Here is a 13219-nt window from a genome sequence, read left to right on the forward strand (position 1 = left end):
ATACACAGAGCAAGCTCTTTGCTGACAGAAACAGGACGGATTTCTAGCCTCAGCACCATCTCAACTGTCAGATATTACAGAATAAACATATATGCCCCAGAGACTCAAAAGGTTTTTATTTCCTTGCAGGAAAGCAAAAGACTGTCTCTCTTGCATCAGAAGTTGGTTAGACCTCCAAAGCAAGTTTCAAAGTGCTTCACTTATTTCCTTCTCTTTAAGGATCACAAAATGTCTTAAGTATCAGTTTCAAACAGTCTCGTGGACTGTCCTTCCATTCTTGTTTCTGGAATTAAGGTTCAATCCTGACTGTCCCCTGCAATTCAAGACACATTTTTAACATGTTGGTTCGCAGCCACGTTCTAATCATAAACAGTCACTTCCTCCTCTGTCCTGGATGCACATTTTGCATCCATCTGGCTCCTTCTACATTTCTGAAATGGATGCACAATTAATGTACTGTCACGAATCAACCCCCTCAAAGACATGCCATCATTAAAGAATGATACTTCTTTTGTTTGGTAAAGCTAGGTGCTCTTTTTCCTTCTGGTTTTTGAAAGCTATAGAGTACCTGGAGTCATATCTCTCATGACTTTATTTCCTTGCTGTGTTACCAATCTAGTTTGACTTTTGTTTTGAACATCTACAAAAATCCCAGACTGAAATTCATATCATTACCTCTTTTCAAGAGCTGCAAAGTTTAAGGAAAATCCTAACAGACTCAATAAAAATTACAAGCATGGACAATAACATTTTTACATCACTGTTACCAAGTGCAGAATTTTTCCAAAAAAAATGAGTCATTTCTGGTTCCCAACTACAGTAAAAGCCATTGACATTCCTCACCCCCCAGCAGGAGTCAGCAAGACGTGCTGAGCATTCAATGCAAGCTCAGGCCACCCAAATAACGTACAGATGCTGTCTCCACAGCATGCATATCCAGGTGGAGAGGAAAGGAAGATACCAAGTGCCTTTTCTCAAGTGTAAATGCCTCCAGCAGCACAAACGGCATGGAAGGATTCAAGCTGGTCTACCTAAGACCAGAGAGAAGCTCCAGCACTGTGTGTAAATGGTGTATCTACGTCATATGAGAAGAGCAGAAACTCAAAATGTAACCTTTGCTGCCATCTAAAAGGACCCAATAAAAAGTCTAGAGTACTCCAAAAAGCATCTATTCTACTAAAACTGAACATACAAAATAGTTCCCATCAGGAGAGAGATATGTAAGAACACGTGACTAAGCCCAAGAACATAAGTATTATTTCCTCACAATCAGATGAAAATGTGATACTACCTAATGCCAAGACATTCCTGTTACAACATTTCTAACCATCACAGCCACTGCCTTGAAAACACACTAAAGCAAGAATGCAGGCTGAACGCTGTATTTATAGTTATGCAACACGATTTTTTAGAATTGCTACATATGTATTGCCCAACCACACACATGAAAACACATTCACTTTCTGGTCTAAAAGCACAGTATAATGTAATAGATTAGATCTAAGCGTCGACAGTTTCTTAAAATATCTGGCACAAAGAGCTCAGCTTTCAATACCCAACACACAGAGAACAAGTTCCCCATTCAGTGAAGAAAGTCAGCTGGGAAAAGGGTTTGCCCTCCTCAGCAAATTATTTTATAAACACAGAATTAATGTTGAATCTTAGGTCTGCCTTGAAGGAGAGTTCTTATTTTTACATTAAACATCCAGTAAAATACATATCCAAAAAGAACCAACTGAAGAATGTTACTGAAAAGCAAAACAACACATACTCTGCAATAATATGAACACAGGAAGAACCAAGCAAATACTGCACGTTATTTGTTGTTGCTGTCCTCTAAAAACAACATTAAAGGAATTAACTATCAGCTTGTTTAACAACAAGGCCGGCTACAAGCCTAATGTATGCTTTTTATGCTCCAGTAGCCACTAATATTGAAAAAGTCTAACAATTAAAACAAAACAACAAAACCATCAAAGGAGCACCAAAATGTAAAAAACCCAGACTGTCGAAGCCTGAGTGGCCACCCAGGGCTTTCAAGACTCATCCAGTTTGCAAGCAGATCCAGAGGCTGCTCCCCCGCCTGGGCTACGTGAGCTCCTAGACAAGTAGCTGGGATGCCCGAAAGTGTTGCCGTTTAGTCCCAAATTCCTGCAGCTGGAAGCAAGTCACTTCAAGACTCATCCACAGCTCATCCAACAGAAGAGAGCGGGGATCCCTGGGGACTCCCAACTACTTCCACCTACCAGTGAATCCCAGAGCCTGCCTTCCTCCCAGCCTTGGGGGATGCAGCGCAGTTCCACTCATAGGACAATCAGGACCAGGACCATGATCAGGACTGGGACCTGTAGGATCTGGCAGGCTAGCAACAGCAGTCTAAACCAAAACAGGATTCTGTACGAGCAGAAATTTCTTTGCCTCCCGTTGATTTATAGAATTTCAGCTCCAGACTTCCTGTTGCTTCCTCTGGGGGACCCCCCCCACAATGTCTCATGATTATTCTCATGAATAAAACATTTACATTGGTCCTAACTCTTCTTTTACTGTGTTTCACAACACAGCACCCACCTACAGCGCTGTATACTAGTTCTTCAGTTAAAAAAGAAAGAATTAGTATCACCACATATGGCTGAGTTGTCACCCCATGCCACTTCACAGTTGCTCCCCACCACTCCCCTGTAAAAATGATCTAGTAATTTGACTCTCCGCATCATTTAGCTGACAACAAAAAGTTTGACAGGGTTCATGGGATGAAATTATCTTCCATTTCTAAGGTCTGCTGTCCTTTTCTGTTCATTTGATATTACTTCCATGTAGGGCAGTGACTGTCTTAATTCATGTGAATCGTTTAAAGTTACAGTCCATTGACCTATAGTTCTTTATAAAACCAAAATACGATATATTAAAAAATATATTTTCTTAGAAGAAGGGAGTTACACTGGTTTATGCTACATAAAGATCAACCCAACACAAGAAACAGACAAGGAGAAACAACAGAGACTTTTTAACTGGAAATAGTTAAAAACACAAGACTGTTCTGATCATTAATATCATATTTGTGTTGAAGAGAACTGTCTTTCTTCTTAGTGAAGAGGTGGCTCATCTTTCCAGCTGGGGGCTCTATGTTGTGGCCCTTCCTGCACGACGTGAGCAGAGCTGCTCCACAAGCATGGCACAGCTGAGCAGCACAGCACAGGAGTTAGGACACTTCCCAGAACAGAGGGCAATGAGAAACCGGATGCATTAATTTCTCCGGTAGCTACGCTGTCAGCTTCTGGATACCATCTTTCCAAGAGAGCAGGCATGCTCTTAAATATATGTGCTAACAAGAAGTACACCATAAACATGAAATTATTAAGGTTCTTGGGAAGAGACAAATTTAGACAAGGCAGTAAGGCTTCCGCTGACTGAAAACAAAACTTTTTTCCACTCAGTTATACACATAATACTGAATAGTTAAATCCTGACTTAAATCTCTAGATGTGAGAGCCCAAACTCTGCCCTTTTTTTTTTTTTTAATACTCCACCTTCCCACTTGCAGTATATCACTCAGTTCTCGCTCATTTGCCGACACATACAGCTTAATCACACATCTCTCTTCTCCTCCCATCTAGTCTGATATTTCTCTGTACTTTCATAGAAAAAAAATGATTTTTTAAAGTGTTGCTGAATTTTTAAGAACCACTGGGATTAAGAAAATCCTACAGGTCTACCAGGGGTGTATTACCAAGCACGGCCACGCAACCTGTCACAGCCCATTGTTTCAGGCAAGCACAGCCAGGGCTGTCCTAAATAAAACAGATGGTACACATCGCGCAGGACTTTCTTCTGACAAACTCTGATATACAAAATAATCATTTTGGACAATAAAGTCAGCACAGTGCTCAAATCAACTACCATGAACTCCAAGGTACATACAGAGACTTCTCAGCTGCAGGTGTGACCAAGCATAAAGAGCAAAGCAGCCTCACGTCCCTTACAACCCTAACAGCCAAAAGAGTTCCACAACACTGAGCTCGCCACAAAAGCGGGCTGGCACAGGAGGATATGGGATATCCAGCCTTAACACAGCAATTAAAAGCACCATGTAAAGACAGCAGTGACTGGTACAAAACTCCGGCTGATTGTACTTGTATTAAAAGCTAGCAACACAGGAGGATGGGAAACTTTAGCTTGTTAAAAAAAACAGTGAAGCGAAGTAGACTAAAAGCAAAGATAAGCTCAAGTAGGCAAGAGGCTAAGAAGGACTTTTTTGAAGGGACTGAAAAAAAAGTCCAGAGTTCATAAAAAAAAAAAAAGTAGATTTGCCAGAACATTTTTCCCTGTAAATATGAAGCAGTCAAGCACTATTTTTTTTTCTCTCCTCATGTGACTTAAAAATTCATGCAGTCTTAAGAGCCTGTAACTCTGGGTATTTTAGAAGAACATCTGTTTAAAAATTCTTCACCTAACACTTGAAGAAAAACAAAGAAAGGGAAAGGCGGGGAATTGTGAAGAAGAAATATTTCCTTAGAAGACAAACAGAAAAAAGCAGCTACAAGTAATGGTGAAGAAAAGGGTAAGGCAGCAAAACTTTAGAGAAAATCAATGTTCACTGAGTCAAAGGAGGGTAAGTTTGAGGCTGTTTTTTCACAGGCGCTCCAGAAAAGAGGCCTGGCAGCCACAGGCTCTCATTTTCCACCTGCAAACACATTCATTCCCACACTTTGCAGGTGCAGCCGTCCCATTCCAAAAGCTCTGTGTTTTCTTTCACAGGAAAGCTGTACAGCACATTCTTCAGGGAAAATGCAGAGCTGACAGCTGAACTTGGGGCAAAAGCCCAGTGCAGCGCAGTGCGGATGCTGGAACCTGTCCCTTCCTACGCAGTCGTGCACACCAGCCCTACTGTGCACAGCACCGTGGGGACCCAGCCCCACCGCTGGCACCCAGGCGAGGATCTGCTCTCGTTTTGCAGGGTTATGCTCCAATCTGCAACAGCACAAACATCATCGGATATTACGTACAGACCACATAGTAGGATACTGAAAGCTTCTTCCAAGGAAGAGGAAAAAAAAAAAACCCAAAAAAACCAGACCAAAGCACACCTTCATTCCTTCACAGGAAGCACAGCAGTATCACATGTGAAGAAAGAGATACTGTGGGGAGCAAAATGTAACTTGAATTTTCCCTTAAAACTGGGGTGGGGGAAATAAAGGCCATGGATTGTCTGATACTTGTGCAGAAAGCAGCACTGCATCCACATTTTCAGCAAGCCACAAGAATGCGTGGGTTCTCTCTTTCTGGAACAAGAGCGCAGTGAAAGCAAGCTTGTTGACTTTAGACACTGTACAAAGACTTATTTTTTTAAAAATAAATGGCTGAAAGGATGCCTCCCCTCTGAGGAGTTAGTAGAAAATAAAAGGCAGATTTATATTTCTAATCTATGCAAGTATCTACTCTACGGGGCGTCACAAAGACTGCTTTATATCAGACAGTATGCAGATCCTAGGTGCTTTAAATATGCCAAAAGCATGTACAGCATCTCCACCTGCGATGGCTGATCACTATGAGAACAGCTGGATGACTAAAAATATGTTGTCTAAGTAGCCTTCCATGAAAAATGCCTTTTGCTAATGTGCCAGCTCCCATACTCCCACCCAAATGGCTCCTGCTGTAGCCTGCCATCAAGCCTGCAGAAGGTTGGTTTGTTTGGTTTAATTTGGTTTATCGTAAATTCTTCTGGAAATTTTAAAATTATAGCAATTACAACATGGTGAAACTCCTACTGACACCTTAAAAAATAATCACAGGGCTTTAATTCATAATTCCCCCCTGGAAGATGTCTGTGGGACTGGGTGCGGGCAGAATGCCAGGACTAGAGGTGGGGGAGATGCTGGAGTCATTGAGATCTTGGAGGAGAAAGGATTAAGATCGGGGGATACATACAGATGAGAGCCTCAACCCAAGACAAAAAAACCAGAATAGAGCTCAGTTGATCCTGCTCTGAGCAGATGATCTCCAGAAGTTTCTGCAATTGTGTGGTTAGCACTGCTACTTGCATTTAGCTTAAGCAAGTCAACTGATACTCCACATTGTACCTCTGAAGGACAGCACTGACTTCTTCCCAGATGGCTATTCCACTGCTCCCCCAGCATGTCACAGACAGACAGGTTTCCATGGAGTCTGCTCACGACCGGGGGACATAGCACTTGGAGAGGTGTTACTCACCCTTATTTCTGCACGTTTGGCTTGTGCAACACAGGAAGTTATCAGAAAAACCATGAAGAGCTCCTGACCACTACCAACACCTGCAGGCAGCTAAAATCCAGGAGTCTGCAGGCACAACTAGCATTTTGGACTTCCAACAGTAATGATAAAATGTAAAGAAGTCATTATTTTATAAATAAGTATGGCTTCACCTAAATATGAACTGTCTTCTCTGTACAAGGATTTCTCCAGTTGGTCCCAATCTCCAAACAACAGCAGAACACAAAATGGTCCACAGATTGTTTTGAAGAATCAGATGGTCTTTCAAATAAAAACGATTAAGAAACACTGCCTCAGAGCCACTGAACAACCCCACAAGTAATACTCCTCTCAGCAACAAAACCTTGGATCATTTTCCATCTTCACGGTAACGTCCCAGGAGGTGTGGGGGGCTGCAGTCGCTGGAAGCAGGGAGGAACGTTCAATCCAGGACAAATCTCTCAAAACCAGCTACCAAGCCAAAGTCAGAGGCAGTGCAAACCATCTCAGTAAACCAGTTCCTTGGGTTTTGGGTACTTGTGGATTATGTAAATGTTTGCTGAAGTATTAATATCAGTATTAATTAGTATTAATACTTTTTAATATCTTCAAGGAATATTAATCAACCCTGGAAATTCTGGAGTCTGCAGTTAACTAAAATCCCGGACTGAGAGAGGGGTTTCACTGCAAGCTCAGGGCTGGAGATGTTTCCACCAAGAGAAGGTTACAAAGGGAACAGGTTCACTGCTAGCAGTGCTGTCACTAGCTTTGCCGCTTCAGCCTCTGATGAGGGTTTTGCTTTGGGGTTGGATTTGTTTGTTTGTGGTAGTTCTGCAGTTTCCCAGAAAGGAGATGAAGTATCTGATCACAAGTCCCGCATTTAAGACAGGTTTGTCATTTGTACAGAAATGTAAGTCAAATATGTGGGAACTGAGTGGGCAAGTCTCATGCCTGCTTCACCATCGCAGATAATCGTATCACAATCAAGCCTAATCCTAAAAGGAGCCCAGTCTCAATTTAAAAAAAAAAAAAGTGTTTAATCAGTTTACCAACACCAAACAAAGCCAAAAATACTTACAACCACCCCCCATCTCTCCATCTAATCACACTTCAGACTAAGCCTTTCTCTGCCATTTGCTTCAGAAGAGTCCTCCATGTCCCCACCACTCATTGCTTCAAACATGAGATTTACCACATCTACCCAGAATTGCACAGTTGAAGGTTTGCTGCCATCACATCATCTACAGTGAAGCAATTCCATTTCAGGAAAACAAAAACAAGAAAATCTCAACACACTATTCTGTATCTGAGATCCATTAGTAAGCTGCTGGTTTTGCTACAGACACTTAAAGAAACATAAGAGGCACTTATACGACTCTGCAGCTTATGTTATCAATCACTTCAGAAAGAAAAACAATTCAGCAGCCTCTCCAATTCAGAGTGCTGTGAAGTTCAATGGTCACTGCAATGTTTTATCATTACCAACCCGGGCAGAATGAGCAAATACACTTCTGCAGGTGAGCTATGAATGAGCAATCAGTGCTGCAGGCTGCACCTTGAAGAGATAATAGCATCCAAGTAGCTACAATGCCTCTTTGCACACAACTAGGTCAGGATTGGGCTGAGAAAAGTGAGCAACAGAACATTTCAGACATTCCGACTGCATGTTAATTAATTCTGAAGGAAAAGGTATGAGGCTTCCCTCTCCCACTGCGTACAAAGCAGGAACACACAGATACAGACAAACATTGATGTTCAGCCTATTCACAGAGAAATTTAAGTTTTGTGATGCTTTCAGCACACTGTTTGACAAGAATTCTGAATACACAGTAGTCAATGGACTGCTTGACAGCTGTCATTTAAAGAATCAGATCTTTCGCATCCTAACCAAAGCCAATTCTCCAGCTCAATGTTAAGAAAAAAATCCTTTAAAATGGGCAATATAAAAAACACTTCACATCTTGCACACCTTCTAGAAGTAAAGCCACCTCCTCCTCCACTATTTACGCTTTTTTTTTTTTTTTTTTTTTTTTTTTAAACAGGACCACCATGTGGTAAATTTCAGGTTTGCAGCAAGAGAACCCTTCTTTCAGTGGGGAGGCTTCTGCCACCCTGTAGCCCTCGCCCACTTATTCCAGGCTTTACCTCTAGTTGTGCTGATGCAGCTTTGCTCTAGACCAGATAAATTAAATACTTTTGGTTAAAAAGAAAACAAGCCCACTCCTTTTCGGGTGAGGTGGGCTTTTTTTTTTTGTTTTGTTTAAATAGAGCACAGATGTGCAAAAACCACATAGTGATGTGGTTTACAAGAATAGCCCCTCAAAACAGTTGCATTGTTACAACTGCAGCACAGGGCTCTAAATAAAAGAGTAATTCCCACCAAAGTTGTTGCAAAGGTGCACCTTGATCATAATTAAAGGACTAATGCCCTCTAACAATTTTAATCCTTTTGTGAAGCATAAAGGGGAAAAGTCAGGAGTGGGATGGGCAAAACCCAGAAAAGATGGCAAAGTTCACTTTCAGCAAAGCACAGCTAGACATAAGAATAATAAACTAAAACTGTATATAGATGTCCTATGCCTACAGTTTCCTTTTAATCAGTAGAAGGTTACAGGAAATGAGGATGGTCTCTGTGGTCCCTTCCAAAATTTATATCAGGTTTTTAAACATGTATCTATTATTCCCTTTTTGTTTCTTCAGTTGGTCATGTATAATGTCACCAACACTGCTTGCTTCTTTTTGTTCTTGTTTTTTCAAACAGATACAGTCAAGTGGTGACTTCTCTCACTTTTTCCCATTTGGGCAATCACCAGGAAAGGAAAGAATATTGAATGCCAGAAAGAGAGCAACCGTCCCCATTCCCTCCCAGCTATATCACAAGAGTGTGAACAGAGGGAAACCACATACCTTGTTACCTCCTGCTGCAGTCGGGAAACACTGGGCACATAGAACATTACCCCGAAGAAAAGCAAAGGCTCATTGGCAAATTTGTCCAGCTGCTTCTTCAGAGGCTTTTCCAGTTCAACCCAGCGGACTTGCTGGCTCTTGCTGAGAAACCAAAGGCCAAAGTAGTGTGTCTAGATAAAGAAACAAAACAGTGTCATTTCAGCTAGACTGCACACACAATCGGTGACACAAATGCAAATAAGAACAGATGGCATTGTGTAAATTTTTCCATACGTAAAACCACAGTAATTGTTTTTTAACTGTCCTTTTTATTTTTATGATAATCTTGAAGACAATGACAAATTAATGTTGCAATGTAATGTACTTCATGGAGTACTATCTGCCCCTTACCATCTCTCCCAAATGCATATTAAAGATCTCTATCTGACATTCTAGCACAGGTGACATAAATGATTTACAGAAAGCGTCTGAGTCTCTGTTTTCTTTTACACCTGTGCCTTGTGAACAGACACCAAACACTATGTCTCAATGAAAGCACAAAGGCTTCATGAGACTCTGGATCAGTCTCACTGCAGACAAAGGACAGGGACTCTTCCAAGTATAAAAAAAGAACACAAACCCACACATATATGTCAAAATATATCTACCAATACCAGAACCATTTATCCAACACAGAACATGCTGACTTTTTTTTTCTTTTAAATGTACTCACATGGCTTTATGATGGAGAAGTATTACACTCAAAATGTGCATCACACACACAAGCTGTTTGCTTTAGGCTCTTACCGAAATACCAGGTTGAAAACCTCAGCTATTTCCTACGCTGTGCAAATTTCAATGGCTGTAGTCAACCATCAAGATTTCATCAACTGGATTTCCCAAATGTTCATGCTTTTAAATAAAAAGTCTTCAAAAGTAGCAGACAAATTGCAACCATTACACTTATATCAACAGCCTGTTTCACTGTAGTAAGGATACTTCTCTAAAAACCACCGCATGTACCATGACTGAGCACACACCACAAGGGCAACTAACGCAATATTGAAAAATTAAAATGCTTAGAAATGACAAGAAGCCATCAGGGGCAACACTGCTCCAACTATTTTATAGCTGAGGGAACACAAGAGAGAATCATACGAAAAAAAACCTCTGAATTGCAGCGCAGGTGTATTTCCTTCAGGGTCTCATTACGTACATATTTTCAACTTTGGAGAATGTCCAGATTAGCATTTAACTAATGTGATAACTAATTCAACTTGATTCCTCAATTACAGCCTGACTGACCTGCAGTATAGCTTGAACACTGCTCAGTCCTTTCTCTTTAAGCTCAGTTTGGTACAGTGAAGCAAGCTAGTTCTTTTTTTGAAGATAATCAATGTAGTATTTTCTTCTAGAGTGTAAAAGTATCTCCAATAAATCAATCAATCCAGGGCACCAATGAATCAAGAAGTCAGCATCTCCCATAGGATAAACTTAAACAAACTAACCAATTCACTGATGCATGTCTACTCTCCCTCTGTAGTCATCATTGGTTATAAAGTTCTTTCTGACGAGCTCGCCATGATAATAATTACATTAAAATGAAGGTGGGACAGTGGAGACGGCAAAGGAAAGGAATTCACATGAAGGCAGAACAAAGCACAGACATTTTACCGCCTCCTAAGGGAAATCCTTTAACGTACAAACTCTTGAAAATCACTGCAGGACAGCTCATCCTCAGCAACACAGTGCAGAGCTGTGAAAACAGATCTTCCACATTACTTTAAAAAGTAAACATTCACATCACCTAGGACCCAAATTTGCGGTGTCAAGTACTTGGAAAACATCTAGCAGCTAAGATGATTTGTAATCTGAAGTCTGAAAGAGTTATTCAAGGAAGTAAGGATATTGCAATTAAATAGCTCAAATGACCCTGAGTGTGGGTCAGGGTGACAACAAAGTTTAGATTGCTACAGTAGAAAAGCTCTTCAAGTACCATATCCAGAATTCTGAATCACTTTCAAGAAATAAGAAGTGAAGGGAATGCAGTGTTTAAGCTTCAAGACTACAGCAGATACAGTGGACCAACCATGGCAGCATACATTTCACACAATTAAAAGATGACTGTTTTCCCGGAAAGCATCCTGGAGAGGATTGAGCGATCGTAGCTGAAGCACCAGGACTTCAGAGCAGAGCTCAAGTCACAAAAGCATGCACTTTGGAGAGAGAACCAACACAGTTATCTGAATATCAGCTCCCTGTCGCCAAAAACTTCCTGAATATGTTAGCATTTTTTAACAACCCCCAGTGGGGCAGGACTTCTGTAGCCACTACTGTGAATGCCTGAAGAGATGCTCTCCCCTAGAAACATTAGTAATTCCAAACAGGAGTGGAGGAACATGGGACTGGAAATGGCTGGACCATCAAGTTCAGTATGTCATGATCAGGCGTATGACCGTCCTTACAGAACCCAAGTCGTGCATTGCCATACACTTCAGCCCACAAAACACTTCTACAGTACAGAAACCCCACAAAGTAGATGAGGAGATATAAAAATGGGACACTTTTTTTCTATAAGCAGCTGATTGAAAACTAGGTTGATTCCCAAAAGCTGGTCTGTTTGTCCAACTTTACAAAGTGAACCACTGACTCCACTCCAGTTTTCATGGAATAAGCGTCTACACCTACACCTGGCAGGCCCCGAAGTAACACAGGCTGCTCTAGCGGGTATGTCAGCAGTCAAAGCGGCAAAGAAAGTGAATGATGCTTTCACTTAAAAAAAAATAAAAAAATCCTTCCAGCCATAGTTGACAGACTGGTGATATGAACTGAAGGAAAGCTTTTCATAAATGTATGCACACACATCCATTCTGCAGACAAAGAGCTTCAGCTGCTAGTGCTTTAGGTCTGCCTGATCCGCAAATACACAAAATGCTCTGTTAGAAAAGAGTTTACATTAATTTTCTCTCAAGGTTTTAAAATTTGTCTTACCTACCACACATGGCCTTGTATGTGGCACAAGGAAACTGGCTTACACGCCTCCAGGAACTGCGGTGCTCTGCCAAAGCAGCGGACAAGAGCCAGAGCACCTGCATGCTCCAACATCACCATGTGAAAAGCCGATCCTCAAAATATGGGGAGACAGAAAAGCAGATACACAAAGCCTGTGCTGAGAAGTCTTAGAAAAGAAGACATTACAGCTGCCAGTTCAGGAGGCAACATATTCATTTTGGACTTGGACTTAGCTATACTCCCAAGTCCAGAGCTGCCCTGTCTTTACGTCAGGCAAAAATAATGGAATTGTCAACAACAGGAGATGACAGGCACTTTCTAAACCAGCAAATCTCATTCAAAAGGATCCAACGAGACAGGCTCAGTGTTTATTAAAGCATCTGGTTAAGTGGCCAACTAAATATTTATCCTTGAGAAAGAGGCAGAGTTCCAGTTCCTCCAGGCAAAAAGCATTAAACCCTGCTATCCCAAGGCGCTCACACAGAGGGGAACGCACAGTTTACAGCATCCCATTTTTCCTAGAAGTTCTCTTGTCCAAGTGCTGCCTGAACCCCATCCCAGCTTTGCTGGCAAGACGAGCCAAACCAAGCCAAACTTGGAGGCAACCTGGCTGCCAAACACAGGCTTTCAGTTGTGCCCTGTGAGGAGGGGACACCTTCTAGGTCAGAATGGCAAAGGGCCATTCCTGCACAGCAGTCAGCATCCACCTGCAGTGCTTGGCCCACCATCCTCCTGCTTTGGTTTGGGTTTTTCAGCATTGTAGTGCTGGAGGTACCATTGTGAAATTCCGCTCAAAAGAATAACTTTGGTTGGAAAGAACCTTCTTGCCCCACCCCCCCCTTTACTATATGTCAGAACACTCCACCTTCAAACTTTTTATCATTTTATAAAGTGAATTAAGGAGAACAAAAACAAGAAAGAGACATGAAGTCTCACAACAGATTTGCACAGATTACTCTGCTATTTCAAGCAGGTTCATTTAGTCTCACTTGATAGGAAAAATGCCATTATACTAGGAAGAAAAATCCTTTTTACAATCTGTGCACACACATAGGAGATTATAAAATGATGTTTCTGACCTTGTCTTTCCTCTCTT

At 41.4% G+C, this 13219-nt stretch overlaps 1 protein-coding gene across 1 annotated transcript in view; it reads right to left on the minus strand.

Annotated features, from left to right (window-relative positions):
* Nucleotides 1-13219, minus strand: part of PTPN14 (protein tyrosine phosphatase, non-receptor type 14) — a 64951-nt gene that overhangs the window by 48623 nt on the left and 3109 nt on the right. The window contains 1 exon segment of the mRNA XM_010078578.1: nt 9133-9302. Within this exon segment, the coding sequence (XP_010076880.1) occupies nt 9133-9302 (170 nt within the window).

This window comes from Pterocles gutturalis, unplaced genomic scaffold, assembly GCF_000699245.1.
Source record: "Pterocles gutturalis isolate BGI_N339 unplaced genomic scaffold, ASM69924v1 scaffold6818, whole genome shotgun sequence".
NCBI classification, from domain to species: Eukaryota; Metazoa; Chordata; class Aves; order Pterocliformes; family Pteroclidae; genus Pterocles; species Pterocles gutturalis.